This window comes from Lathamus discolor, chromosome 3, assembly GCF_037157495.1.
Source record: "Lathamus discolor isolate bLatDis1 chromosome 3, bLatDis1.hap1, whole genome shotgun sequence".
Lineage (NCBI taxonomy): Eukaryota > Metazoa > Chordata > Aves > Psittaciformes > Psittacidae > Lathamus > Lathamus discolor.
In genome coordinates this window covers 79,860,635-79,886,637 of record NC_088886.1, presented here as the reverse complement: position 1 = coordinate 79,886,637, position 26,003 = coordinate 79,860,635, and the positions used below count along the sequence as shown (strand labels likewise).

At 43.9% G+C, this 26,003-nt stretch overlaps 2 protein-coding genes and 1 long non-coding RNA gene across 3 annotated transcripts; 2 read left to right on the top strand and 1 right to left on the bottom strand.

Moving 5' to 3' along the window:
• The first annotated feature begins 326 nt into the window (after positions 1-326).
• On the top strand, positions 327-10,522 carry HSPD1 (heat shock protein family D (Hsp60) member 1). Its single transcript, XM_065669988.1, has 12 exons — positions 327-468; positions 1,104-1,279; positions 4,041-4,293; positions 4,846-4,928; positions 5,593-5,688; positions 6,109-6,202; positions 6,602-6,770; positions 7,120-7,219; positions 8,143-8,388; positions 8,715-8,889; positions 9,428-9,606; positions 9,697-10,522. The coding sequence occupies exons 2-12, from the start codon at positions 1,106-1,108 to the stop codon at positions 9,847-9,849; spliced, it is 1,722 nt and encodes a 573-aa protein (XP_065526060.1). The 5' UTR covers positions 327-468; positions 1,104-1,105; the 3' UTR covers positions 9,850-10,522.
• Positions 10,031-21,704, bottom strand: COQ10B (coenzyme Q10B). The gene is made up of 5 exons (XM_065669989.1): positions 21,491-21,704; positions 17,775-17,921; positions 16,092-16,284; positions 15,455-15,556; positions 10,031-12,578 (listed from the first exon to the last, which is right to left on the bottom strand). The coding sequence occupies exons 1-5, from the start codon at positions 21,574-21,576 to the stop codon at positions 12,411-12,413; spliced, it is 696 nt and encodes a 231-aa protein (XP_065526061.1). The 5' UTR covers positions 21,577-21,704; the 3' UTR covers positions 10,031-12,410.
• On the top strand, positions 20,960-25,608 carry LOC136009769 (uncharacterized). The gene is made up of 2 exons (XR_010610643.1): positions 20,960-21,202; positions 25,278-25,608. It is a non-coding gene; the product is annotated as an uncharacterized LOC136009769 (long non-coding RNA).
• Positions 25,609-26,003: the final 395 nt, after the last annotated feature.

Below are 26,003 nucleotides of genomic sequence, written 5' to 3'. Positions count from 1 at the left end.
CCGTGGGCCGCCGAGGCCGTGCCCCGGTACCGCGGCGGGGCCGTGACCCGCGCAGCACAGCGCCCGCGGGGGCCAAGGGCCGCGCACCCGCCCGGAAGTGAGCGCGGCTCAACTTTGACCTTCGGCGAGCATGACCGTTCCAGAAGGTTCTGGAAGTGCCGGGCCCCAGAACATGGGTAGTTCATGCGGGACCCTTCCGCGCGTGCGCGTGGCGGTGCTGGCGCCGCGGTGCTGCAGGGGGCCCTGGTGCGGTGGCGGCCGCGCTCCTCAGGGCGGGGCGGGGCCTGCAGGGCTATGCTGGTTCCCGGGCCGCGCGGTGCGGAGCCGCACATGGGCCGGCGCCTGGCGCGGGGCGGGGCAGAAGCAGTGAGTGCCTGGCGCGGCCCCGTCCCTGCGCGCAGATCCGCTCGCTCAGCTCCCGGTCCGGACGGTGGAGGCGCCCGCTGCTGCTCCCCGCGCTGCCCTCAGGTAAGCGCCGCGGGTGGCACGGCCCTGCCCAAACGGGGGGAGCTGCCCCCTGCCCCTTCGCGCTGCGGCACCGGTTAGCGCTCGGGGACGGTGGGTGGCCGGGCCCGCTCCGGGTGCGCGGCGGCGCGGCTGCGGGCGGGGGCGCTGGCGCGGGGCCGCGCAGTGCGGTGGGGCCCGGCCCGGCCCGGCCCGGCCCGGCGGTGCAGCGCGGCTGTGCTGGCGGCAGGGGGCGGGCGGCTGTTGACCTTGCTGCGCGTGTCCTGATGGCCCGGACCATGTGGCCGGGGACCCGCGGGGCCCGGGCCCGCTCCCGCCGCCCTTTGCATGTACTCGGAAGCGTGCGCGGCGTGGGGGCCTCGCCGCGGGGCCCCCCTGCTGCCCTGTGCCGCCGGCGGGCAAGGCCTGGTGGGGGCAGCTCGGGGCTGCTGTAGGCCGCTCGGTGGGTGCACCGGGGCTCCCCAGCCCTGCTAGCCTGCAGGTGCTTGTATATGGCTCCACTTGAACCAGCGGGAAGACTAAAAGCGCGCGGTCGCTTGTTTTACCTCACGAATGCGTTTCCTTCGTTTTTATGGCAGAAGCAGCTGTGCAGAAATGTAACGGCTATATTTTGTTCTGTATTTGCTTTAATCTTCTAGACATGCTCCGTTTACCGACAGTACTCCGTCAGATAAGACCAGTGTCCAGAGCACTCGCCCCCCATCTAACACGAGCATATGCAAAAGATGTTAAGTTTGGAGCAGATGCTAGAGCTCTTATGCTTCAGGGGGTAGATCTTCTAGCAGATGCTGTAGCAGTCACTATGGGGCCAAAGGTAAGGGAAGAATCTACTGTATGTTAACGCTGTGACTTAGTTGAAGGCACCACAGTAGAAAGCAGTTGTTTTAGCTTGGTAGAGCCGCATTATTACTACCTGCAGGTGCATACCACGAGGTGTGGGGTATGGGCACACTGCTGCAAGCAGCCATGTTCTCCTTTCTGTCACCTGAGCAATGACAATGGCGCGTGTGCTTTTCAAGGCCGCCAAGTAAAATTAACTGGCTCGCTGAGAGAGGAGCAGTTTGTTTGTTGAAGCAGTGTGAAGGTTATGGGGATGTGCACTGTAGGTTGCCCTGGCTCAGCTGATAGCCTGTGGCAATGCAGCGGGTAACTGTGTCTTGAGGCGGGTGAAATAGTGTGTGATTTTATTAATATCCAATACGGGTTTATATCACTTTCAATAGTACTTTCACCTTGTTAATACTGAAAGGTAATGCTGAGTTCTCAGTTGGCTGGTAAATGTTACCAGCTTAAGTGAAGTTCCATGGCAGTGGCATTAGTTCCTGTGCCTTCCAGGACAGAATAGTGTCTGATTCCTGTAAGATCTAGGTCTTTGGAAGCCTGGCTGCTGTATTCTGCACAGTCATGCAATGTGCAGTAAGGCTTGAAATGAGATTCCTTTTGAAAGGAAAGATACCAGTTTTCTTTGGGCTCATAGGGGTATCTGTACATGTAACAGTGTATGTATGATAGCTCTTTGTAGGGCTGCGTGGCATCTATAAAACTCATTAATGTATTTCTTGCACATTTTTGGTGCTCTGTTGTCTTTCTTCAAAGCAAAGATGCCACAAGCTGAGCGGATGAAGGTTAAGGAACTGTGTTGTCAGCAGGATGTGACCGATTTCCATAAAGGACCAAAGTTTAACCATAGTTGGTTAATTTAACTCTTATTTTTGTGGATCAGGCTGCTTGGAATGCCTCAGCATCATTCCAATGGTTACAGGGCAGCTCCTGATGCAACGTAGTGCAACCTTGTGGGGGTTTTGTTCCAGTGTTCTCACTTGGCTGTTCTCATGCATGTGCGAGATGTAGGGATTGCACTGAGGGGGCTGATTCTGCTTCCAGCGTTTTTAGGAAATATCACTGTGGTGAGGAAAACTCCCTCTGGCACTGTTCTGTAGTGAAAGAAATGTGGTTTGCAGTCTCACACAGCCTTTGGTATTGCAGCTGACATGTGGAGTTCCTTGTCAGAACTAGTTTATGTAAATGCTTGGATTCGTGAGCTGCAAGGCCATGCAAAACGCGTGTGTTTACTGGGGGGGCTTCTTGCTTCAGAAGCACAGATAAAAGGTGTCTATTGAGCATAAGTCAGTTAATACGATAGGATGTAAGAGGATTTTGTTGTACTGTTGTCCACATCAAACAAACATGTGGAATGAGACCATGTCAAAGTACAGAATAAAATTAAGCAAAATAAGTTCAGAGCTTACCCATAGCAGGATCCTCAGGAGAAAGTTTTCTTCCTCTTGAATCGCTCTGACCCGCACCTCTCCTGGATTTCAGATAAAACGACAGCAGGGGCTCGGATGATGCATTCCTTTGGCATAACTGTTGTGGCAGAGTTAGAATTAATGTAAAGCTTTCACAGGTTCAGGGCCTGAAGCTCATCATTTCTTCAGCCGCTTCTGGGGCTAGCTGTACTCCAGAAGCAGTGCAGCCTCGTGTGTGGCAGGAGTCCAGAGCTGGTTCAGTCCCTGAGGCAGCTGTGGGTGGGCTCTGTGCTAGGGAGGAGCCCAGGGCACGCAGCGGCAGCACGCTGCACCGGAGGCTTTAGCTGGCTGGCTCAGCACGTGATGCGCGCTCGTGTGATGGGCTGTGGCGGTTCCTGGGCACGAGCCAGGCCTGGTGAGAGGGGACTTGTGTTCAGTGGGGGGCCACAGTGCTGAGCAGGGGCAGTTGCTCTCCCTTCTCTGCTGACAGCTCTGGCTGTCAGGGTTGCTGGAGAGTCTCAGGGCAGCACTGGACAAGGGGTGGCTCCTGCACTGCTGCTCCTCCAGCTCGAACTGGAATGCGGTTGATCAGGACAGCTGTTGAAGCTACTGAGTTCATCTGTGAACAAGCAGTCCTCTTGTGCAGATGCATCTGCCGCTGTCCTGTGTTCACTGAATGGTCCATAGTTTCCTGTATTAACTGTGCCTATAAATGTTGCATAGGATAGTCCAGCCTTTCAGCTGAGTGCAAGTGTGGGCTGGGAGAAGAAAGGCTTGTTAGCTTGCAGTGCTTGAGAAATTATTGCAACACACTAACACAGATTTGTTAAGTGTTCTCAGTTCCCTTTGCTAATCGCTAATGAGGTTTGCAAGTGTCTGCTTCTCCCCCAACTCCCTGAATGTGCAATGAATTGAGCTTGCTATTAGTGTTTCTCAATCACATAGGGGTTTTATTGTGATGCAATGGAAATTCTGCAAATTCAGTTCATTATGTTGATACATTTTAGGTGAAAATATTATTGTTAAAGTGAATATCTCCAATTATATTTCTCTGTAAAGCCAGGCTTAGTTTAACTGCAGACTTCTGGGCCTGTCGTATGAAGCATTATGGCTGGTGAATGGAGTAGAAAACTTGGAGCTGTTTCCCAGTTCTGCAGCACCTTGGTAGTGTGTGTGCTTGGATAAAAAGCCGCAGCTGAAAGCTCTGTGCTTTGGGGTGATGATTCTGTTCTGCTGTGGCTGTTCAAAAGGATCTTGAGCTGAACTCTTAGTCATATGCTGTGGATTATGTGGCTTTAATTTAATACTTGTTCCTTGTGTCCCCAGGGAAGAACAGTTATTATTGAACAGAGCTGGGGAAGTCCCAAGGTGACAAAAGACGGTGTGACAGTAGCAAAAGCAATTGACTTAAAAGATAAATACAAAAATATTGGAGCCAGGTTAGTTCAAGATGTTGCCAACAACACAAATGAAGAAGCGGGAGATGGTACCACTACTGCAACGGTACTTGCACGTGCCATTGCCAAGGAAGGCTTTGAGAAGATCAGCAAAGGTGCTAATCCAGTAGAAATCAGGAGGGGTGAGTTTCTTTCCTTTCTTTTAATGTTAAAACCCTGTTTTGTTGGCTTTTCATATCCCACATTTGAGTGGCTTCCTGAATAAGTCACTTTCTTTTGGGTGACTCACATAAAGCTTTATATGAAGAGCAATGTGTAGAGAACCCCCTTGTTTCTGTTACTTACTCTGAGCTGTTCTTTATTTTCTTAATCTTTTTACTATTTTATATGCAGTTGTTTAACTTGTCTCAGGTAAACTCCAGCTAAAGCCATTTCTGCATTTAATTAATTTGAGAAGTATATAAATTTACTGGTGCTCTGCAAAGGCGCCATGAATTTCAGTCATAACGGAAAGTATGTCCCACCAATTCCAAAACATCATCACTGTGTGTACGAATGACAATATATACAGAACTAGAACTGCCAGCCACTTGCTTTTGAATGTGCAAACTTGATCTATTTTGCAATGTGGACTTTGGCTTAAAAGTTAAACCGCTTGGGGGGAGGTTATGTTGGCTTGTTTCTGTGCTGTATACCCCGTTTTGTCCACTTACAAATGTTCTGTTCATCTTTAGGGGTGATGCTTGCAGTTGATGCTGTCATAGCTGAACTGAAGAAGCTGTCCAAACCTGTTACAACTCCAGAAGAAATTGCACAGGTTAAAATCAATCAATCAAAATACTTACACCAAGTTTACACAGCTGTTCTCCAAAGCATGTTTTGTGAACTCTGGTTTAATGGAGTTAGGGTGTGCAGACATGATGGCATTTTTCTTCATATAGCAAGGTTCAGAGTACATTTGATTGGATGGTCTTCATGGTAATGCGTTTATGTTCTTGAGTTATCTTAAAATTCCCAGTGTTCTGCCTTCAGTTACATTGCTAGAAGTTGGATAGTTTTCTTCATCCAGAAGAAATTCAATCCAGAATATGTCTTTGTCTTACTTGGGAAGAAGTGATGAGACCACAGATGTGGTTATGGATGCAGACTTATAGGGGTGGCAGATCTGCTGTGAGAGGCTCAGGCAAAGGTGGGTGCCCAGTGCCCAGCTGGGTCTCGGGCACCAGATGTGTTGGCCCTTCTGGTTTATTTCTTCTCCCCATGGCTGTGGATTGGGATAGCCTGTGTGAGCCCAGTACAGGGTCAAAAGCCACAAGCTCTTGTAGCAGTGATGTTGTGTCCTGTGGGGGTGTGCTGCAGCAGCTGCCTGTCCCATGCTGTCAGGAAATGGGAGAATTTAAATGGGTTGTTCTGATTTTCTTTGTAGCAGGGAAACAAACCACTTGCTTTGTGAAATGAGATGAAATGGCTTTCTGTTTCAGGTTGCCACAATATCAGCAAATGGAGATCAGGAAGTTGGGAATATAATCTCCGATGCAATGAAAAAAGTTGGTCGAAAGGGTGTGATCACTGTCAAGGTAAGAAGCAGCCAAGTACAGACCAAGTGCAAAGCAACTGTCTCCTCTCCACTTAAGAGACATTGTGCCATGTGATGTAGTTGCTGCTGCTCAGATACAGTATCCTGCTATAGTTCCTTCCTCTCCAGATCATTTAGATCAGGGTTTGATCACTGCTCATTCTTACCATCCCTGGCAGTGTTCAAGGCCAAGCTGGACAGAGCCTTGGGTGACATGGTTTAGTGTGAGGTGTCCCTGCCCATGGCAGGGGGGTTGGAACTAGATGATCTTAAGGTCCTTTCCAACCCAAACTGTTCTGTGATCCTGAAACTGATAGGGAGCAGAGCCTTTCATTCTGTGGTGCATAGCATCCTAAAACTACACCTGTGCCTTTGTTGTAAATAAAGGATCTTTAATGTAGCCTTTCTTGCATCTAAACAGGATGGAAAAACTCTAAATGATGAATTGGAAATCATTGAGGGTATGAAATTCGACAGAGGCTACATCTCACCATATTTTATTAATACAACCAAAGGTAAGTTAACAGTAATGTCAGGTGCCTTATCTTTATTTGGAACTTGCAAGAGTAACTGTTGCAAAGGCTCTGTAGTCTGTTACACTGTGTACAGCAGCAAATGGAACAGGGGTCCTTCCTCATCAGAAACTGTTAACTCTTGGTAAGAGGTTGGAGTCTTGAGGTGGTTTTTTTCCTCTGCTGAGTGTGGACAGTGCTGGTGCTGACATTGAGCTGGCTCTGGGACACACCAGAGCAAGGTACAATTGAGAGTGGACTCCTGGATGGAACCGGTTTTTGTCTCTGTTCAGTGCTGTTGTGAAATGCAACAGTTGCTCCAAAGTAACTCCTTCAGCTTAAGAGAATGCTTGATACATTTTTACAACTGGATTTTACAGTTACTGCATGTTGTTTCTGCAGGCCAGAAATGTGAATTCCAGGATGCTTATGTTTTAATCAGTGAAAAGAAAATCTCTAGTGTACAGTCCATAGTCCCTGCTCTTGAAATTGCCAATGCTAACCGCAAACCTTTGGTCATTATTGCTGAAGATGTTGATGGAGAAGCCCTCAGCACTCTGGTCTTAAACAGGTAAGGCTTAAATTCCATTCTTTTGGACAAATAAGGGGTTTTCATGCATATCCATCCTTCTAAGGGAACATGTACAAAAAAGTGTGTTGTTTGAATTTGCTGTGGTGCAGTGCTGTGGTCTGGTCTCCTACCAGTACCAAAGGAGCAGCAGCTTTTGCCCACAGCCATACTTTGCATCAGTCCGGACAGAGCTAGCTTGTTTCCAGACTACCTTTTTGAGCAAAACCAGCTCAGTTCGTGAAGGCCTCTTTGTTTGCTTGCTAGAGCTGTGCTGAAATAATTTGGTTTAGTAATTAGACTTGTTCTATGAACACATGTGAAGTGTTGCTCTCTGAATTCTTCTCTTCAGACTGAAGGTTGGTCTTCAGGTCGTTGCTGTAAAAGCACCCGGTTTTGGTGACAACAGGAAAAACCAGCTTAAGGATATGGCAATTGCTACTGGCGGTGCTGTAAGTAATGATGTTTTAACTGGCTTTGTGCTCAAAGAAATGCTAATGGTATTTAAGGAGGAAAGAAATGTCTGTTTTTAGGTCCATGGCTTGTATTAGAGGATACTGTGCCCTCTTCTTTCAAGAATGTAGCAGTAGCTCTAATGTTTCAATCTGTATTTTTTTAATGCAGTTACTGATAACTGCTGTGCAGTACAGCCCTGGCCAGCCCTGACCAATATGTTGTTTTAACTGGCTGAAGTTACACACAACTTCCTTGCAACGTTTAGGTTGTTATAAGGGGGTGGAGTAGCTTCATGGAAATTGCCTAGAAATAGCAAAGCTTTCTTGCTATAAAACTGATGGTCTCGCAATTGCCCAGCTCCAAGTATGTCAAATACAGTTCTTTCACAAGTGTGGGATAGCTGTCTAACTTTGCAAATAGTTGATGGGCTGATTAGTGTCCCTTTACACTGCATTTTCCTTATATACACTTCATAGCATGATACTGGGATCCAGAGGTGGTTGTTGAATTAAAACTTAATGTTTAAGCTTAATGGTTAATGTCAAGAAGAGGGGCACAAAGTAACTAAGCCAACAAGTTCTAGTCTAGAGTCAGTTTAGTGCCAATATCCATAACTTCTGAAAAGATGGGGAGGACTCTTAACACATTAACACAGCTCCACTCTCCAAGCAGTTGGAATTGGTGCGTTACATGAGTCAGTCATGAATAGGAAGGGGGCACTTCCCTGTTCTGAGGGCCAGTTTGTGAGGTACCCACATGCTTGAACTCGTGTTAGCAGAAGGGAAGAGTTTTGTTGAGCTTGGCTGCAGTAGGCTGATTGTTTTGCACTGTTAGCCTGCTGTATGTGTTTGTGCATCTGAGTGAAAAATGCACGTATGGAGGAGCCGTGAACTCCAACCTTTCACATAATTTGTCACAGGTATTTGGAGAAGAGGGTTTGACCCTAAATGTGGAAGATATTCAGCCTCATGACTTTGGTAAAGTTGGAGAGGTCATTGTGACAAAAGATGATACCATGCTCCTAAAGGGGAAGGGTGAAAAGGCTCAAATTGAAAAACGCATTCAGGAAATCATTGAACAGCTGGAAGTTACCACAAGCGAGTATGAAAAAGAGAAACTGAATGAGCGGTTGGCCAAACTCTCTGATGGAGTAGCAGTATTGAAGGTGAGAAGTTAAACTTCTTGGGAAGGGGTATCAGTCCTCCATTGCCAGTGCAAGTTAAAACTCTGTGGGGGTTGTGCAGTCTTGGCAGCTGGTTGGGATCAGCACTTTGGCTACGTTTACAGTGCTATGATTCTGTATTAAGAACTTGATGAAGCACACAGTTGCAGTTGGTTACTTCGGCTTTTAGGGTGCTGAGGTACAGGGGAGAGCAGGGGTTGTTTGCTGTCTGGTGCTTTTCAGTGCCACTTAGTTCAGTGGTGTAGCCAGCAGTGCTTCCCCAGCCAGGCCAAGAGTGTGGACCTTGATGTGTGATTTGCTGCATGCAGGTTGGTGGCACCAGTGATGTTGAAGTGAATGAGAAGAAGGACAGAGTTACTGATGCCCTGAATGCAACCCGTGCTGCTGTGGAGGAAGGCATTGTTCCGGGCGGTGGCTGTGCGCTGCTTCGCTGCATTCCAGCATTAGATGCTTTAGCTCCAGCTAACGAAGATCAGAAAATTGGTAAGTAAATTACTTGCATGTGTGTGTGGAGGTGTTAAGAACAGACATTCTCCTGTCCTGAGGTATTGCAAGACTTAAGGACAGGTTGCTTTCACTGAACTTGGAGTTACATTTTTAGAAGCAAATAGGAAGTAGGAGGGAGCTTTGCTGCATCCCTGCCTTGGTTGTGGAGGAGCCAGTAAAAGCAGCAGTAGTCCCTGCAGAGAACTGCAAACCGTTAATGGAAGAATTGACTTGACTGTCACCTCTGCAAGCGGATATAAAACCTAAAAACACTTAAGAGATTGCGTGACAAAGCAGATAGAAAAGGGCTCTAGGCCGTGTTCCAGGACCAAAAATGTTTGTGAATATCTTGCAAAGATGCCATGTATTGATAAGTGTCAAGTAGCAGAGAACTTTTTTCTCTGGAAGTGATAAAATCAACTCGTGTTCTTGCTCAGAGGGTTCTGCATGCATTGATCTCCAGCACGTGAGGGCATGCCTTGGCAGTAGGAGCAGTGTATGTAGCATGTAATTGTAAACGTCCTTTTTCTTCCAGGCATTGAAATAATAAAGAGAACACTGAGAATCCCAGCAATGACGATCGCAAAGAACGCGGGTGTTGAAGGCTCACTAATAGTTGAAAAAATCCTTCAGAGTCCCTCAGAAGTTGGCTACGATGCAATGCTCGGGGACTTCGTAAATATGGTAGAAAAAGGAATCATAGACCCCACGAAGGTAACCTAGCCCAGTCTTGATTCTCAGCTTTCCTTCCTCCCACCTCATGTGCTGGCAGCAGGGATGAAGTTATTTCTTCCTTATTTTCAGGTTGTGAGAACAGCTCTGATGGATGCCGCGGGTGTCGCGTCTCTCTTGTCGACGGCAGAAGCAGTGGTCACTGAGGTGCCGAAAGAAGAAAAGGAGCCGGCGATGGGAGGAATGGGTGGGATGGGTGGAGGAATGGGAGGGGGCATGTTCTAATTCCTGGGATGTGGGTGCATCATGAGCTGGGCTGTCAAAGACTTGACAGTTCTGATTTCAAAACTTGAGCTGTCAGTGCGGGAGGGTGGATAGTGACTGCAGTGAGGCTGGTGTTGAAAAGAATCACTGTAACCATCAGTTACTGGATTTCATTTAACACACGTGTAATTGTTTACAGTCATTGTCCATGCCTACAGATAATTTATTTTGTATTTTTTGAATAAAGACATTTGTACATTCCTGATAACTGGGTGCAAGATCCATCTACCAAGGTCCTGAGTGAAACTTAATTAAGGCACTTGATACCCTGTTTGGGAATTTATCGGTGCTTGCCAGTACTAGGAGGAAGAACTTGGAAGCCACTGTGCGTGAGACTAGAGAATTGTGTACGAAGTAGGCAAACACACAGTTATGTGACCTTTCTGTAATAAAACAAGCTGCTCAAAAGTTACAAACTGTATCACCTTATTCATCTGCACCCAGAGCCATAGTCACGGGAGAACCTTAAACCCCTGTTGCTGCTTCTCAGATTTACTAGAAATCTGACAGGGCCTTTCCCTCCAGGAAACATTCCTTTGTCCAGAATGTTTCTCAGAACTACAAGCGACTTTACTTTTGGTAGGAAATATCTTACTACAGTTCTTTGAAATATTAAACAATGCTCTGAAAATCAGGCCCGTGCACTGACTTTATTTTGCCCTGTCTGTACTGTTTGTTTGGGGTGCTGGAATGGGTGGTCCAGTGCATAGCTGGGGAGGAAAAGTGCCCTGAGGATATGAAACGGGCAAATCCTCTTTGCTAAGAAAGCGCTGTGGGTTTTTAAATACGTCTCTTGCTGAAGTGTAATACTTGGTTATCTCCTGCCTTCAGCCTTTCAGTGTCATCTTTCAGCTTCCTGGTAATGGGCTCAAGGATTTAGTTTGAATGACTTTGCACTGGATGCTGCTTTCCCTTATGTGAAGGCTTTGTTTGCCACATGCTGACCTGCTGCAGCTTTTAACATGGATGCGTAAAGTCATCTCTGCTTTCCAAACTTCAAAACAACAGGATTCACAAATTTGTCTATGTTCATCTGTCATTGTCTCAACAACCAGCATCACTTTACAACTTCTCAGTGCTATAAGACTGACCTCTCAGTCCAGCTTCCTACCTTCAGTAAGAGCTATCCGTCACAGATCGTATGTGTGAAATGTCAGTTGCTCTTTCTGGAAAAGTGGTCTGAAACTGCTCTGTGGCTGTCCTGAAGGATACCTTCTATGTCATTTAATGCACCAGTCTGTAGTAGCCACATGGATTCCAGACACTGGAGAAAGGACCAGAAGCTTCACTTAATCTTGGTAAGGAAACTGGGTAATTCAAGGCAGCTGATAGGTTTTAAAATCTGTTCAGACCTTATTCCCTTATGTTTCTTCAGGGATTAAAAAGAATATCAGGAATAGAACTGCTAAAGATGCATCTTTTTTAATCAAGACAGCTTTTACTGTTGTAATGGACTGATAATTAAATGGTAGTATGGTACTGAAAAAACCCAGAGAACTAAGATTCAGCCCTGTTGTATAGCTTGTAGTGACAACTGGCCTTGGGCATGCTTATCTGCAGCAAGTGAAAGACATCTTGTTCCCTCCATCCAGGGAGGAGAGCTCTGTGGTACAGAATACTGTGTATCTGTGCCCTAGTTCTCACAGCTGCATTGCTCATCTATTTGGTTTAAAGTTGGGTTGGAACTGGGAAGTGATTACATTAGATGAGATGCATCTATCCCAACCCCAGTGCAGTGTGTGACAGTGAAAGTTGCAGGTCAGCAAGTTCCACCTGCCAAATGTACTACACATTCACTGGTGGCTGAAGCCTAGACAGCCACAAACCATTGGCTACTGCTGGAATCATTGCACTTGATTTATGGCACCCCTCACATTACATGTACCCCTTAATGTTTAATTACTGGAAAAATCAAGAGTGTTCAGGTTGTGGTGTTCTTTCTATAGCTGTTATTGGTCAGATTTAAGCAGCAGCTGGAGGCTCCTGACTTAACCCTCGTCTCTCCCTTGGCTGACAAGCACCTGCTACTCCATGGTTGACAGACTGTTTAATGCTCTGCAGACCCAGAATGCCCACTTCACTAGGGCAGAGCTGGCTGAGTTGATGCTGTTAAGTTATATTTATGCTAACAATAACTTAAATTTGAGTTCATATATTACAAAGCTGAAAAAACAAATCCCCAAACAAGTATGTTACAAAGCTGAAAAAAACCTCCCACAAACTTAGATAAGGCAGAACTTAGGCTGTGATTACACAAAAAGTTTGACAAGTTAATAAATGGCAGCCTGTGACACCTCGTGTTACAGAAGCTGCCAAGTGTCTGTTGTTGATAAGGCTTTAAGTTTGTCCCAGTTGTGGCTTGAACATTCTATATACATCTGGCTGAACCGGTGTGGTTTGTACAGTATAAAATCACACACAAAGCTCAGGTATGAAATAGATGCCCTGAAGGAGGAGCATGGCACCTCTTGAACAAATTAAGTGTACACACAAGTTTGTAATGGAGGTTCTTGCAGTTCCCTTTACGTCTGATGAACTTCATGGAGCATTAGCTCCCGAGGTATGCTTGTTTCTGGACCATGGAGCTTGGATGCTCTCCTTTCAAAGGCAGCTACCATCTGCTTTATCACTTCATCAAAAAATAGTGTAGCGAGTTTTGAGTGTAGCAGTGAACGAAATTCAAACGAAACCTGTTTGAGAAAACAGAGAAGAATTAGTTTTCTGTATCTACCATTGTGGTAAAATGCTGTTCAAAGAAGACAACTTCATTAAAGCATCTCCAGTTAGCCTGCAAGCTGCAGGAGAACAAGCAGTTAAAACAGCTATAGGTGAGTGTGTCTGCGAAGAAAAGCCTTATTCCTTTATCAGAGGACTGTCTCCCCAAGCTCTTCAATTAGAATCCCTTCCTTAATTTTTTTGAGGTAATCATTTCCATTTATCTAAACTCTATTTTACTTAATAAATGATGCATCACAGTCACGATAACAAAAACTTATTGAGAAAGAATAACTCAGTTACTTTGCACACAGGATTCACCTGGGGGCCATTAGTTCTCTGAAGAAAGTCCTGCACAGCATGGCAGCAGACTTACAGGTAAGCTGATGCAAACCTAAGAGGCATTTAAAACTAGCTCGAAATAGGTCCCTGTGAAACCCCAGCATTTTAAATCAGTCTTGGTAGCTGTAGTTACGGGATATTCAAACAAGATACAAATTTGATTTTGTGTGCCAAAACACACTGTCCTGACGCAGGCACTGTCAGCCTATAGCCATACAGGTTAAGTTCTCTGTGCTGCACCCTTGGGCCTCTTACCACTGCACTAGAGCTTCTGCATTTTCTTCTAGCTACTGAATCTTGCATTTTAACTGAAGCTAGTGCAGCAGTTAACTGTTAAGGCAGGCGTGCAAGGAGCTGCCTTTTCTCTCCACCCTCAGAAGAAAAGGTCATTTTTATGTCTAATAGTCTTCAATTACATTTTTGTGCTGTGCTGGCCTTCAGCCTAGTTAAATACGATTCCCCTAAGGCCATGGAATGGTGTTGTTTAGGAACATAAAGCTTCCCGAAATGATTACAGACTTTTCAGGAAAAGCAGGTTGCTTTTCTGCAATTTATCACTCCTGCTATAGCATGTCTTTTGGATTGAGATTGAAGTACTTTTGTCACTCCTGAAAAATCAACAGATTAAATGCTAAATTGAACAAACGCAGCTTTTCTCAAATAGCTTATGAGTAATGCACATTAACTGCAACACAGGAGCACACAAGTAATTAAACCACTTGGCCTGTAAGCCAAGGGCAGCTTCACTTAAAATTTGCCTGACCTCAAGCATGAGTAAAATTAACATGCCTTTTGAAAGTATGAAAGCTGTAGTTCAGAGCATGTGGAGTTGTGCAGGCCAGGGATAAGTTTGGCATCATGTTCAGTTAGTATGTAAAACTTCAGGTAAAGTACACACAAAGTTTGCACATGGTAAAATGGTGGTGGCCTTCAATCTATATACCTAGTCATTTAGGAGCTGAAACCAAACTAGAGTTCTCTGCTGCTTGTATATGTCTTCTGGCATCAAACTAGCAAAGCAGGATACAGTAGCTTGTGGGAACCAGCATAACCCAAAACTCAAATTACATTTTCTAAAGCAAATGAGCATTCTTGAAATCAAAGTTTTCTCTCTAGTATCTGTTACTGCACAGTATGTTTTGAGAAGCTTGTTGTGAAATGCTTATCATGCCTACCTGGACAGGCCCAGAGGCAAGTAACACAGCAGGTCAGTAACTAGCAAGGGTTAGAGTCCATCAGGACTTGCCTTTGTTGAGGCAATCTGCTTCTCATCTGGCTACATTTGCTTCTGCCACCTCAGAATGGGGTAAGCGGTAAGAAGTAGAGGTAGTTTTTCCCAAAGAAAGTGAAAATGTCCATATTAAGCCCAGTTTTGACTCCCTTTAGCTGAAATTCTTCACCTGAAATGTCAAAAGGTGGTGTGGGAAGTTTTCCTCACAGACTCCATATTTAGATTACAGGGTTTAAATATTTGCATGTACTGGTTAGTAGCAGGATCTGACACTTATTTGCCTGGAGAAATGAAAATACCACAGGCAAGTAACATGCAAACGTCACTGGCAAATCCCATGAGAAATGTATTTCCTGGAGTGCCTATAGATTAATTTTTACAGTTGAACTGTATGAATTGCAGTAAGCTAAAAGTTACTAACCTGAGGAGATTAATGTGCTAGTTTACAAATACTCCAAAAGCTGTTTTTTTATTCACAGAAGACAATTTTTAAAGCAGAGGATCCCAGTAGAGGGCAGCAGGATCAACCTGTTTCTGTGCGATTTTGCATCCCGTTCTGAACTCCAGTTCAGTTACATGCTCAATGCAACACCTACCCTTAACACTATAAAATGTGAGAAAACAATGTGATGACAGACTACATAGACAAAATGGAAAAGCAGTAACTTGAGTGAAAGACAACTTGTCTTGGAGTAACAGGCTAAATCATGTACTGGATTTAAAGAAGGACAGTTTTAAGCTGCAGTGATATCCCTTTGTAGAGGTGCAAGCAAAAATCTGTTATACCTCCATTATAGAAGGAAGGTGTAAGAGTGAAAATACATCAAAAAGTAAAACTAGAATCCAGGAAATGAAATTGATCAAGCTGAAGGCCAAACAGAATACCTACTTTCTAGTACCAAGAACACTTAGGTTATAGAGCAATAAAAGGGGAAATAGCAAAGTATGTTTATTATTTCTCCTTTTGTATTTTACTGAAAACTTAAGCATGTTTAGAATTGTAGGGTGAGAGATGCCAGTCCCTAGGCTGTTTCGTGATTCGTGGACTCCTCACAGAAGACTGCTATCTGTACAGGACATTGTAATGGTTTCCATATGGTAAACTTTCCAAGATTTTTTTGGTTAGTAGTGACTAAAACTAACTTGGTTTCAGGGTTTGTGTTAAAAAGTAAAAACAAAAACGAATGAGTACCACATGTTTAATAAAAAAAGCACAGTTGAAGATACTGTTTCTATGCCCTGTTCCGAGCACATGGTAGTCTGAATGCCACTACTTACTGAAAAATCCAATGTACATGTCCTTGGATAACCAGGGATACCTGGGCTGAAACGCCACACTGTTTCCAAGTGATTAAATAGTTTCCCATCAGTGCAGGATGCCTAAAATAAAGTTGAAAAAGTGAAGCTACAATTAGGCTTGTACAGATGTGACAAATTGCTATTACTATAGTTTGCATTTTGTGAGACAGTGAAGGTCATGAGAGAGTTAAAATTATTCTCATAGTGCAGCCAGCATGAGATCACGTTTTCCCAGTGTCATTTATGGCAAAATAACTGAATTGCTTTTAAGGGAGAGGAAAAACTCTTGTTGAGAGTCATAAAACAGATCTCTAGCATGATGCATGGAACATCAGAATAATGCTATATACCAGAATTTTGAACAACACTGCTTTAAGCAAAGGATACGGATATTAACTGGGTTTGTACTTTTTTTATTTATATACTGATACATATTATAAAAGCACATTAAAATTCTCCCCAGTTAATCTAAAATCTTAAAATCAACACAGATTTTGAGCCACATAAAGCACTTCCCTTACAAATTTTGTTTTGAAGCAAGACATTCCTAGAATATTTGATTCTCAAAGGTTACAGAAAGTTACAGCTAAGAAAAAACCCACAACAAAATAGTTACCTTAACTAAATGAGGTCTCACTAGCGTAACAACCGACGTATACGTCTCTACTACAGGAGGGAATCCGATTTCTAATTGTGCTTTGCAGTATCCAGAGCGCTTTGTTAATACATCTGATTTTTTACACCAAGGAACAAATAGTTTGTAATTCTCCACAACAGCCACAACTTCATACATTTCCTGCATTGAATACCTGGAAACAGAAACATTAACATTACATTTACAAGGTATATTAACCTCAAATTCAGTATTAAAAAGTTTCAAAGATGGTATTAAGTGGCACAGACAGTTTGAAAAATGAACATACAAGTCACCTGCAAACACTACACCTGTTTCTGAAAATTAAAAATGCACCTTTGCTTTAAGAGGGGGGGGAAAAAAAAAAGTAATAAACTGGTACAAGTCTTTGCTTTAAGAAGCAAAACACCACACAACATCCAGAAGTTAAGTCAGTGAATAGTGAACCTGGTGTCTGCTACTTTCTGTATTATCAGGTAAATATGCATATGTTTCAAATGGGAAAAATACTTTTCCCAGCACAGCTGGTCTTCATTTAGGTCAATCTTAGACATTACACATAAAGAATCCACACTTCATGGCTATAAAGAAAAGGTGTATCAGAACTGAAGTACTATATTTCATAAGGTTTAAATAGAGGAACACTACTTTCCTTATTTTAGCCCAAATAAAAAAGCTTAATTCAAAAGAAAAATACATGCAATGGAAAAACCTCACAGAATGGCTGAGGTTGGAAGGAAGCCCTGGATATCAGCTTGTCCAACTCCCCTGCCTCAAGTAGGATATTGAAATCCCACGAAAGAATATGGTAGCAAGATTTCAGTTGATTCTGTTATGTGGCAAAGTATTACATAGCTATGGTTTTTAGTTTTTAGTTCTGACTCAGAAAAGAATCGAAGCACATGCTTAACTCCTCCTGCGTTTAAAATGAAGCATATGTTCAACAGTACTCAACAGTAAGTACTGGACAAAGGCTCTTTTTAAGTGAATATGGGGAATCTGTTGCAGTTCAACAACTATCACATAAATGAATGTTAAGCATAGTAAAAAACATTATGCTTTTAAGCAAATAGTTCATACTATCATGGATCAAAGACTGGGCGCAGATCCCAGTCTCATTAAATAAGCTGGAATTTTCCCCACTAGCTTTAAGGTAAACAGGATTTCAGTGTCTTTTTCTATGTGCCTAAGTTTCTTCATCACATAACTAACTAATTTCCTGCTTTCAAAGAGAAGAAAATTTTGAGGAGTGAGAAGTACAACATAATGTAAGTGCAAACACTGGCATGGATGTGGGACAGAAGGGAACAGAGTTTTCACACTTGCTGATATGTTCCCATTTCACCAGATTAAATCAATAGTGTATTCTTCCCTTTCAAGGTTGTTTTCATTTTGTCATGGAATAGAAGGATTATTTCTGCAGTTTCTTTCTGTGAGGCAAGGTGTTTGAGTTCATGTTTTTTTTATACTCAGTTTCAGACTGGAAAAGCCTGATTTCTATAAATTCCCAAAGTCAAAACTCCTTTCTAGTCTCCAGTTGGGCAGAGTCACTGGGGCACGTGTCTTCAGGGATGCTCAGTCTTCAACTTCTAGCATTTTGAATTAACCACAGCAAACACAAAATCAAGAAGCACATAAAGTCTCTTTCCACACTTCTATACAAACCCAATAATTCTTCTTTCAGAATATTCTTTTCTTTTGTTTACTAGTGGTGCAGCAATGTTGAAGAAGGTTCTTGAAAAGGCATGGCTCCTTACAGGCAGTCTCAAAGGAGAAATTCTGGTCATCAGAATACCACAAGAAGCCAAGTGCCTGAAACAGTAAAAATGTTCTTAGATGCATTTAATGTCAGCAAAATAAATAACAATACATTCAGGTGAGACAATCTGTTGTTTAACGTTCCAGAAAATGTCAGATTCAGATGGAAAAGCAAAAAGAAATGCTTGTAACAGTACATGGATCATTAAAAACACAAGGGAGACTTTTTTTTTCCTTAGGAGAAACTAAAAATAGCCCCCAGTCACGAGGAAAGTCAGTGGCAGAGTAAAATACAAAGGCCCTCATTAAACATTGGCAGCCTGAGTTCATGTACAAGCCTCATAGGCACTTAGCTTGCAGAATAGGCTTCCTTAACAGCAAAAGCAACGCACAGTCTGCAATACTTTCCCCTTCTGGAATATGCAAAGAGAAGGTTACACCTGGAGATATGAAGTTGAACTCTGCTACAACCCCTCCGCTGCCTCCTTCTCTTAGAAGGACAATCTCATTCTGAAAGTCCTTTCAGAAAGTGCATTGTTTACCCAGCTTTCTACATTTCCTTCAGAATATATCACGCAAAACCTCAGCACTGTGTATTTGTAAGTAAAATGTAACAAATTACCTTTAAAAATGCTAATAATTCTGAGATTGTACCTCTGTGTTGTGAACATCTACACTAAAATCTAATAAATATCCACTGTGATTAATAGGTCTATTTTGCTAAATTACTGATTTTGCCTAAATCAAGTCAGTTAAGACACAAAATGCTACCTCAAAGGCTCTGATTTTTGGCACAATGAAGCTAAAAATGCTACTGTTTGTTGTCAGTGATTCTACAAACATAAGCTAAAGAGCAACCTAGGTCTTTTTCTGTCCTTTCTCTAATTAAACAATCAGGACCATACTTCTGGATTCACATAGTAAAAATGGAACCAACCCTCCTGACTTAGCATTACACTTGTTTGGTTGTTTTGGTGGGTTTAGTGAGTTACAGTTGCCAATTTTTATTATTATTCTGTTCATTAAAAATCAATGTAACTATGTATTCTAAAGAAACACAGTAATAATCTGGGCCTGACCACATTGGTTTATATGGTCACTATATTAGGAGACAGGCAAATAATAAACTGGTATTGAGTTCAGAGGAAAATAATCATCCGCGGATTAGAAACAATCTGTGCAGACCTTTTACAAATAGGCAGCTGTGATACAGAGAGATGTTTGACAAAAGAGACTGTAATTGCTGCAGCTGAAAAGGAGTTACTTAAAATGGGACAGAAGTATGGTATCAAAATGATTAAATAATAGGTTGACTTTAAAAGTCTAGACAACAAGCTCTGCAAATGTTTGCAGCTGTATCTCAAGGGATGCAGAGGACATAGTTTGTTTTTTTTCCTCACAGACTGGACAAGACTGTTAAGGAAGAGCATTGCTTTCATAGAAATGCTGGAGGGTGCCAGTAACATTGTAGCTGCCTCAACCAGGTTGATAGAAAGCGTTCAAATGCTTAGACCAGACTTCATTCTGGAGAGCTAATTTAAATTATTTTCTCCATCCAGGAGTACATACAGTACACAGTCCAAATTAGCTGCCAGGTTTCTATTCTTGGTTTGTTTTTACTGTAATGCTGTGCCAGTATATTTTTCATGCAGTTTTATCTAGAGCTGTTTCAGTTACAAGGCTGAAAAACAATATCTACATGTAATCTTTTAGCTGCTGTAAGACAATGTCCCTTTCACAATTACGTTGTCGTTCAAGGAAGGCAAGGTTAAGAGAGGCTATGATGCTAACAGACAAGGGGAGGCTTCATCTCTCCCACGATTTTATCTGAAGAAAAACAGATGCTGTGAATGTGCTGGGCTTGTTTCCAGTTCAGGAAAGCACACTTCTTTTTCAAGAAATCACAAAAGCATGGATTCCAATGGACTGTCACACATGGTTTTGTGAACCTGATCAAGGCTACAGAAGAAAAGCCAAGCCCTTACTAGCATTCAGAGACAAGGACCACCTCCATATTATTTTCCAGCAGTGACACAACCATATCTGCTCACACTGCTCTTACTGGCATTGTTCAATTCCTGCCACTCACTGCTTTCTCTGTAAGCATTAGGGCACTGACCACAGTCTCACCTGACTTCCATGGCCTGAAAGGAAACATTTACTGGTCTGTGGTATATGTATGCAAGTGATCTGTATTCAGTGATCATTTTTAATAGCTACAAAAATTTCTAAGCCTGAAGATAAACTTAATTTTTAAAAAAGGGATCTTGAACTCCTGACTATAAAAACTGAAATTAGCTGTAAGAGCAAACTGTAATCACAACTGTTAGTTCCATCAGGTTAGTGGCCCTTGATGGCCATTTTATGGTCTGTGAGGCATGAGTTGATTCAAATTCTCTGTCGACAGCTGTTCCCATCCCCCCAAAATGAGTGTTGCCAACAAGTGTCATTTCAGTCTGAATGAGTCTAATTTACCACCTGAGTTCCTGAAGTCTGCTACTCGGGACTTTAAGGGGTCTGCTGAGTTGACAACAGGTACAGAATGTGAAAGCATCCCCAGCTTCAAAGCTACAAGTCATACAGTGTTGGTTTGGATTCAGCTTGTACTTCCTTAAAACCAGCTGCAAGTTGGTTCTACCTTACACAAGAAACATTTTCAGACCTAGTTTGCAAGCAGTTACTTATGAGCTTCCCTGGTACTGAACATCTTCTCAGTAATAGATTTTGCCCTCAAGACTCTAATAAATTACTTTTAAAAATAGCAATTACATTTACCAGGATAGAACCATTTTAATACTGCAAACACAACCTAAAGGATGGAAACACCCAGGATAATCGGTGAGAAAGGGTAGTCCAAGTTGGCATTATACCACTGTAGAGTAATAATTATGCCAAATACTTGAAATATGACATCATGAACCAACCTCTATTCCACTTTTTCACTGGTTTTTGAGGATGACAGTAAGACTTCTTTGAGTTTAACAAAGAAACACAGCGGCAGTGCCGTAACATTAGAACCTTTTTTTCTCCTAAAGTTTTAAAATAGCACCCTCTCTTGTCTGCTTGTTCTTTTTCTTTCAGTTACAAGATCAACCCCTCCCCCAAAGCATATTTGTTTCTCAGGTAGCTCCAGCCAGCCTTACATGTGACCAGGGGATAGGGAACTTGTTGCATTATCTGAAGTGGAAAACATCCGGGCGCTTTACTCAGTTTTTCACCTCTGTTACGGATTGCTCAGAGTTATGCAACCGGCTCGAGCAAAGAAGAGGCAACTTCATAATCTGGTAATCGCCTGTTCTTCCATCGGCACCGGCCGCGTTGAAAGGAGCCAACAGGTACCGCAGCTGAGGGCAGCGCCTCAGCCTCCCCCGCGGAACGCGGACCCGGGGCTGCTTTCCCCCTTCCCAAAGCCCCGCTCCCCGGCTGGGAAGAGCCGGGCAGGGGCTCGCCCGGGAGCTGTCGCTGTGGAGCGGGCTGAGGCAGCGCGCGCCTCAGGCGGCCCAGGCTCGGCCCTGCCCGCGGCTCCCCGGCGGGCGGAATGGAACCGGCGCGGCGGTGTGAGGAGCCGCGGTAGGACCCTATAGCTGTTACCCCCGCGGCCACTCCGCCTCGCCCCCGCGTACCTGACAGCGGCCGGGCGCGGTGGCGGCGGGGCGGCAGCGAGCCCTCCTACCAGCGCCCTGCCGAGCGACCGGCCGTTCCGCACCATCTCGGGCTCCGCTCCTCACCGGCGGCGCACGGCCGCGCGCTGCCTAACGGCTGCCCGCGCGGAGCCGCGCCCCCGCCGCACAGGCGCAACCGCTCTATCGCCGCCGAGGGGCCGGCTTACGTAGCGGGAGCGGCGCGCGCTCGGTCACGAGACTGCCCCCCCGGGCCGGCGCGGAGGGAGGGGGGAGAAGCCCTGCTCCTGATTGGCCCGGCGGCGCGCGAGCCCCGCGCACGGCTATAATTGGGCTTGTGCGAGCGGCTCCGGACCCTCCTCCCTGGCTGGCCCCGCAGTGCGTGTGACTGGGGGGGGTCCCGGCCGCTTTGGGCCGTGCTGGGCACTCCTCCCCTCAGGAATTGCTGCGGGCAGCGGGAGCAGGCACCGGAGCAGCCGGTAAGAGCCCTGGGCGGTAGGAGTGCCTTAGAAAGGCCCCTTAGCACCCAGCCGGTGTCCTTGCGAGGGTCACATCTGCTTCCTTCAGCAGAGGGCTGCGCCCGCAGGTGTGCAGCGCTGTGGTGCTTAGCCAGCTCCTGCTCGATGCGTGTGGCATTGCCGTCGTCATTAAAACCTACCGCTGCCTCTACAGACCCGGTTACAGTCGCAGAGCATCGTTTAACTACAAATAGGCATGAAGAAGTCGTGTTGTTACCTATGCTTTCTCATAATGTTGCTTTTCAAATACAGGCTCCCTTAATAAAAGTATGTTTTACAACTGCCCTGCAATTGAAGAGCCACTGTTAAGATAATGTCTAATCACACATTTTGTATTCTATGCAATCATGTGTTACAGATAAGTTGTTTAAAAGTGAGTCTACAAAACTTATTTCCATAAAACAGTATTTTTTTTTTAATTCAACCCTTGGTGGACTATTCAGCTCTTGACTGGGGACCTTGAACTATGGCGTAATACTTGAACTCAACCTTGAATGGAGGCCTAACGCTTGCACTTCATAGTGTTTACCCATCCTTGATTTGCACATGGATGATGATAAGGTTGTTAGTTAGAAGATCTGCAAATTATACAGCTAGGAATTAAGGGCAGATGAACTATTTCGCATTTAAGTGGATTAATCAGGAGCTACAATGTAAAATCTAGAGAATTTTCATGTATTTCACATAGCACCACTGCACTGTGTGTTTCTGGCATGGCAGTAATGAAAATATTTGTCCGTAAACCTGTTGTGAGAAGGATTAGACTTGTTACACTTTCATAAGATTTTGGCAGGCCTGAAAATCCAAAAAACATTGAAACTTCAGTGTGTATTCACTGCCAGTTTTGAAATCCGGCTGCTCTATTCACACCCTGTCCCAGTCCCAGTGCAGTACAGGCCGTATTTATTTTAACTGCTCAGGAAGAAAGTGATCAGCTCCAGACACAGGCCTCAGCTTCTCTCTGCTGGAGGAAAGCTGTGGTGGTTTCTGCTTCTCCAAGGGGCTGGTACAGTCCTTACCCACCACCCTCGTGCTGCCAGCTCTGGGGTGCTGTGCCAGCTGTGACATAAGCCTCCTGCGGGCCTGGAGCCCGGCTCCTCTTTAGATAAAGTCTGGGAAAGGATCCTCAGGCTCCCCCAGGGAGCACATTACCTTAGGAGCACGGATAACTGCCCCATTTAACCTTGCATTTATGTTTGTCAGACTGTCCTTACCAGCAGTGACAGGCAAAGTGAGGATGGTTTGTGCTCAGGTTACAGACTACAAACCACAAAGCAGCTCTCATTCAAACACCTTCTTCAAAAAGTTTATAATCAGAAGTGTGGGTTTTTTAACTCATTTTGGCTTTTCTGTGAGGAGGAGGATCCTTTCTACCTTACTACTTGTTGACATCAGAAACAAAAAAGGGACTAGAAGAGATTTTATTATATGCTATTTTTTTCTTGCTCACATTGTGTAAGAAGCTTTACGGAGCTGAAATATAGATGCTGTTGTGAAATATTTCCTCTCTTTAAGAATTTGTTCCCTTGAATAGACACATAAATGTCAATAAACTGACCCCAGCACATGAAGCCAAGCACAGACCTGGGGTAAATCAAAGGATTGGGACTTTAGACCAGTTTTGTGGCTTTTTGCTTAATGTCAGCTCATTGTGCTGGGTGTGGGGAAAAAAAGTTAGTACCAATAAGAAGTTATTTTTGTTAGAATCAGCAGGAGGGTGTAGTCAGAAGCATGGCTTCTTTGAGTGAACCACTGCCAGAAACTTCTAGGTGAATCAAGGACAGGCAGAGTAGTTGGATACTTCTTGCTGCAGCAGTGCCAGCTAGTGATAGCTTAATCTGTCATGAAATTGGACCTGAACCTGTTACTTAAGGAGGACCTCACAAGTCTAACTTGGGTATGCTTCCAGATCTAGAAAGCTTATGGGCTCTTAAATCCAAGCTGTTTCCAACTCGTACAGAAATGTCTGTGAAGTGTATGTACATGTCTATGAGGGGAAAAGGGATGGGAACTCAGGCAGGCAAAATAGGACTGGTATGTTACTACCCTGTCAGTATTCTGTGACAGAGAGATTGTTCAGGAGGCAGAAGTACATATTCAGGACTTTGACAGGCGGACACAAAGAAACTAGGGCAGCATACAGAATTTGGCAGTGGGGGGCAGTGGGAGAGACACAAGCAGAAAGCAGTTTTCTCATTGCTCATCACAGTGCAATTTGTGTTTGCTCTCATAGCACAGAACTCACTTTTATGTCGGAAATGGAATATTCTAAAACTACTATTTTGAAGTGTTCTCTGGGGCCGCAACCCCTGAGCTCAGTTCAGTTTAATAATTGAGGAAATGTAATATTGCAACTAATATTCTGCCTACCGTAAGTTGGAAGTCAGGCTGAAGAAACAAGAGAAAGTTACTGCAAATTGATCTTCATCATGAACCCGAGCATGTGACATTTACTTAAAATAGTTACATGCATGAAATTCTTGCAGTAGGGAATTACTGTCTGCCTCAACCTCACCCTCACATGTCAGATGGACAGGCAGATGGATTGATCAGTTGAGCATTCAAACATATTCACACAAATGCACAACCTTGGCTTTATTTTCTTTAAGACAATCCTCAAAAAGCCATAATGTGAACTATTTCTATAAAGGGAATGACGAGTAGTGAATATGTGTTTTGCCATCACGCATTTATCACCCTTTTTGCAAATAACTTGCACATTTTACCTTATCAGAAGTTCAGAAGTTGGCTCAGCTTAGCTTGTTGCAAAGGATTCTGAGGAGATCAGAGATTTAACAGTTTCTGATGATGAATAAAACAATAAAACTGCATGATAGTAAATAAACTATATAAGATTACATATTACACTGTGTTATGAAATATCATTAATGTCCTGTATGATCAAGCAGTCATGGACTTTGAACTTGTGTGTCCAGCCTTGGTGTTTTACTTAGGTATATGCTTACTACTACTAAAGGTTGAGGAAGTAAAAAAATCAGCTTATTCACAACACTTGACTGTAAGGGAGCTTTTCCAGGGTTTTGCATGTGGACAGAATGAATCCCATTCAGTTATGATGTATACTGTAGTCAGTGATGTTGAAATATGTATATATTACATCAACAGAAGTGGGAAAAAAGTTCATAATTTCCAGGTGAAATGCAGAAGCTGCATAAGAACAGTTACTGCAGAACAGCTAAACAATTTCTGTTTAGATTCTCACCTAGCTCATATTCCATAAACCTCTCATCATTCTTCCTACTCTCTTCTAGGCTATGTCGAGTTTGTCCATGGCTTTGTTGAACTGCAGAGTCCCAAAATGAACTCCATCATCCTGTACTCCATCAGTGCTTCTGACTGTGCCAAGTAAAGTGACATGACTGCTTCCCAGATTTTACAGGCAATGCCACTTTCAATGGCCTAGAATTAGATTTACTTACTCTGTGGCAGCATGTTGCTGCTAATAGACATTTAGCTTTGATTTGCTGTCCACATGTGATCACTTTCTGATTTTTTTGGCTACTTTCAACTCATATACTTGATTTCAAATTCCAATACATAGTACTTTGTGTTTGTCTGCCATTAAAGTTCACCTTGATCTTAGGTCATTTCTTGTTTGCATCAATATAATATGATTCTGAATTCCTTCTTCCACCTGCCAGTGGTTTTAGCCAGTTTGGTGTCATCTGCCAATTTTAGAAACCCAGCTTCAATTCCTCTTTCAAGCCCTTATTAAAATACTGAATGGACTTCATTGCCTGCAGTGTTGTCATCTAGATCTGCCCGCATCTTGTGGCAAGTATACATATATATGCTTTATTCTTATATCTAGCAACTCATTTGTTGGTGTGGGCCAGTTAGCCTTGTAAAATGAAACAAAGGTCAAGCAATTTGGCAAACAGCAAAGCAGCCAATTCCAGTGGGACTATTGGGAAGAGACTGGTATCTGGAGAAGCAAGTTTTCAGGAGACAGTTAACATGTTTGGTGACTGGATCGT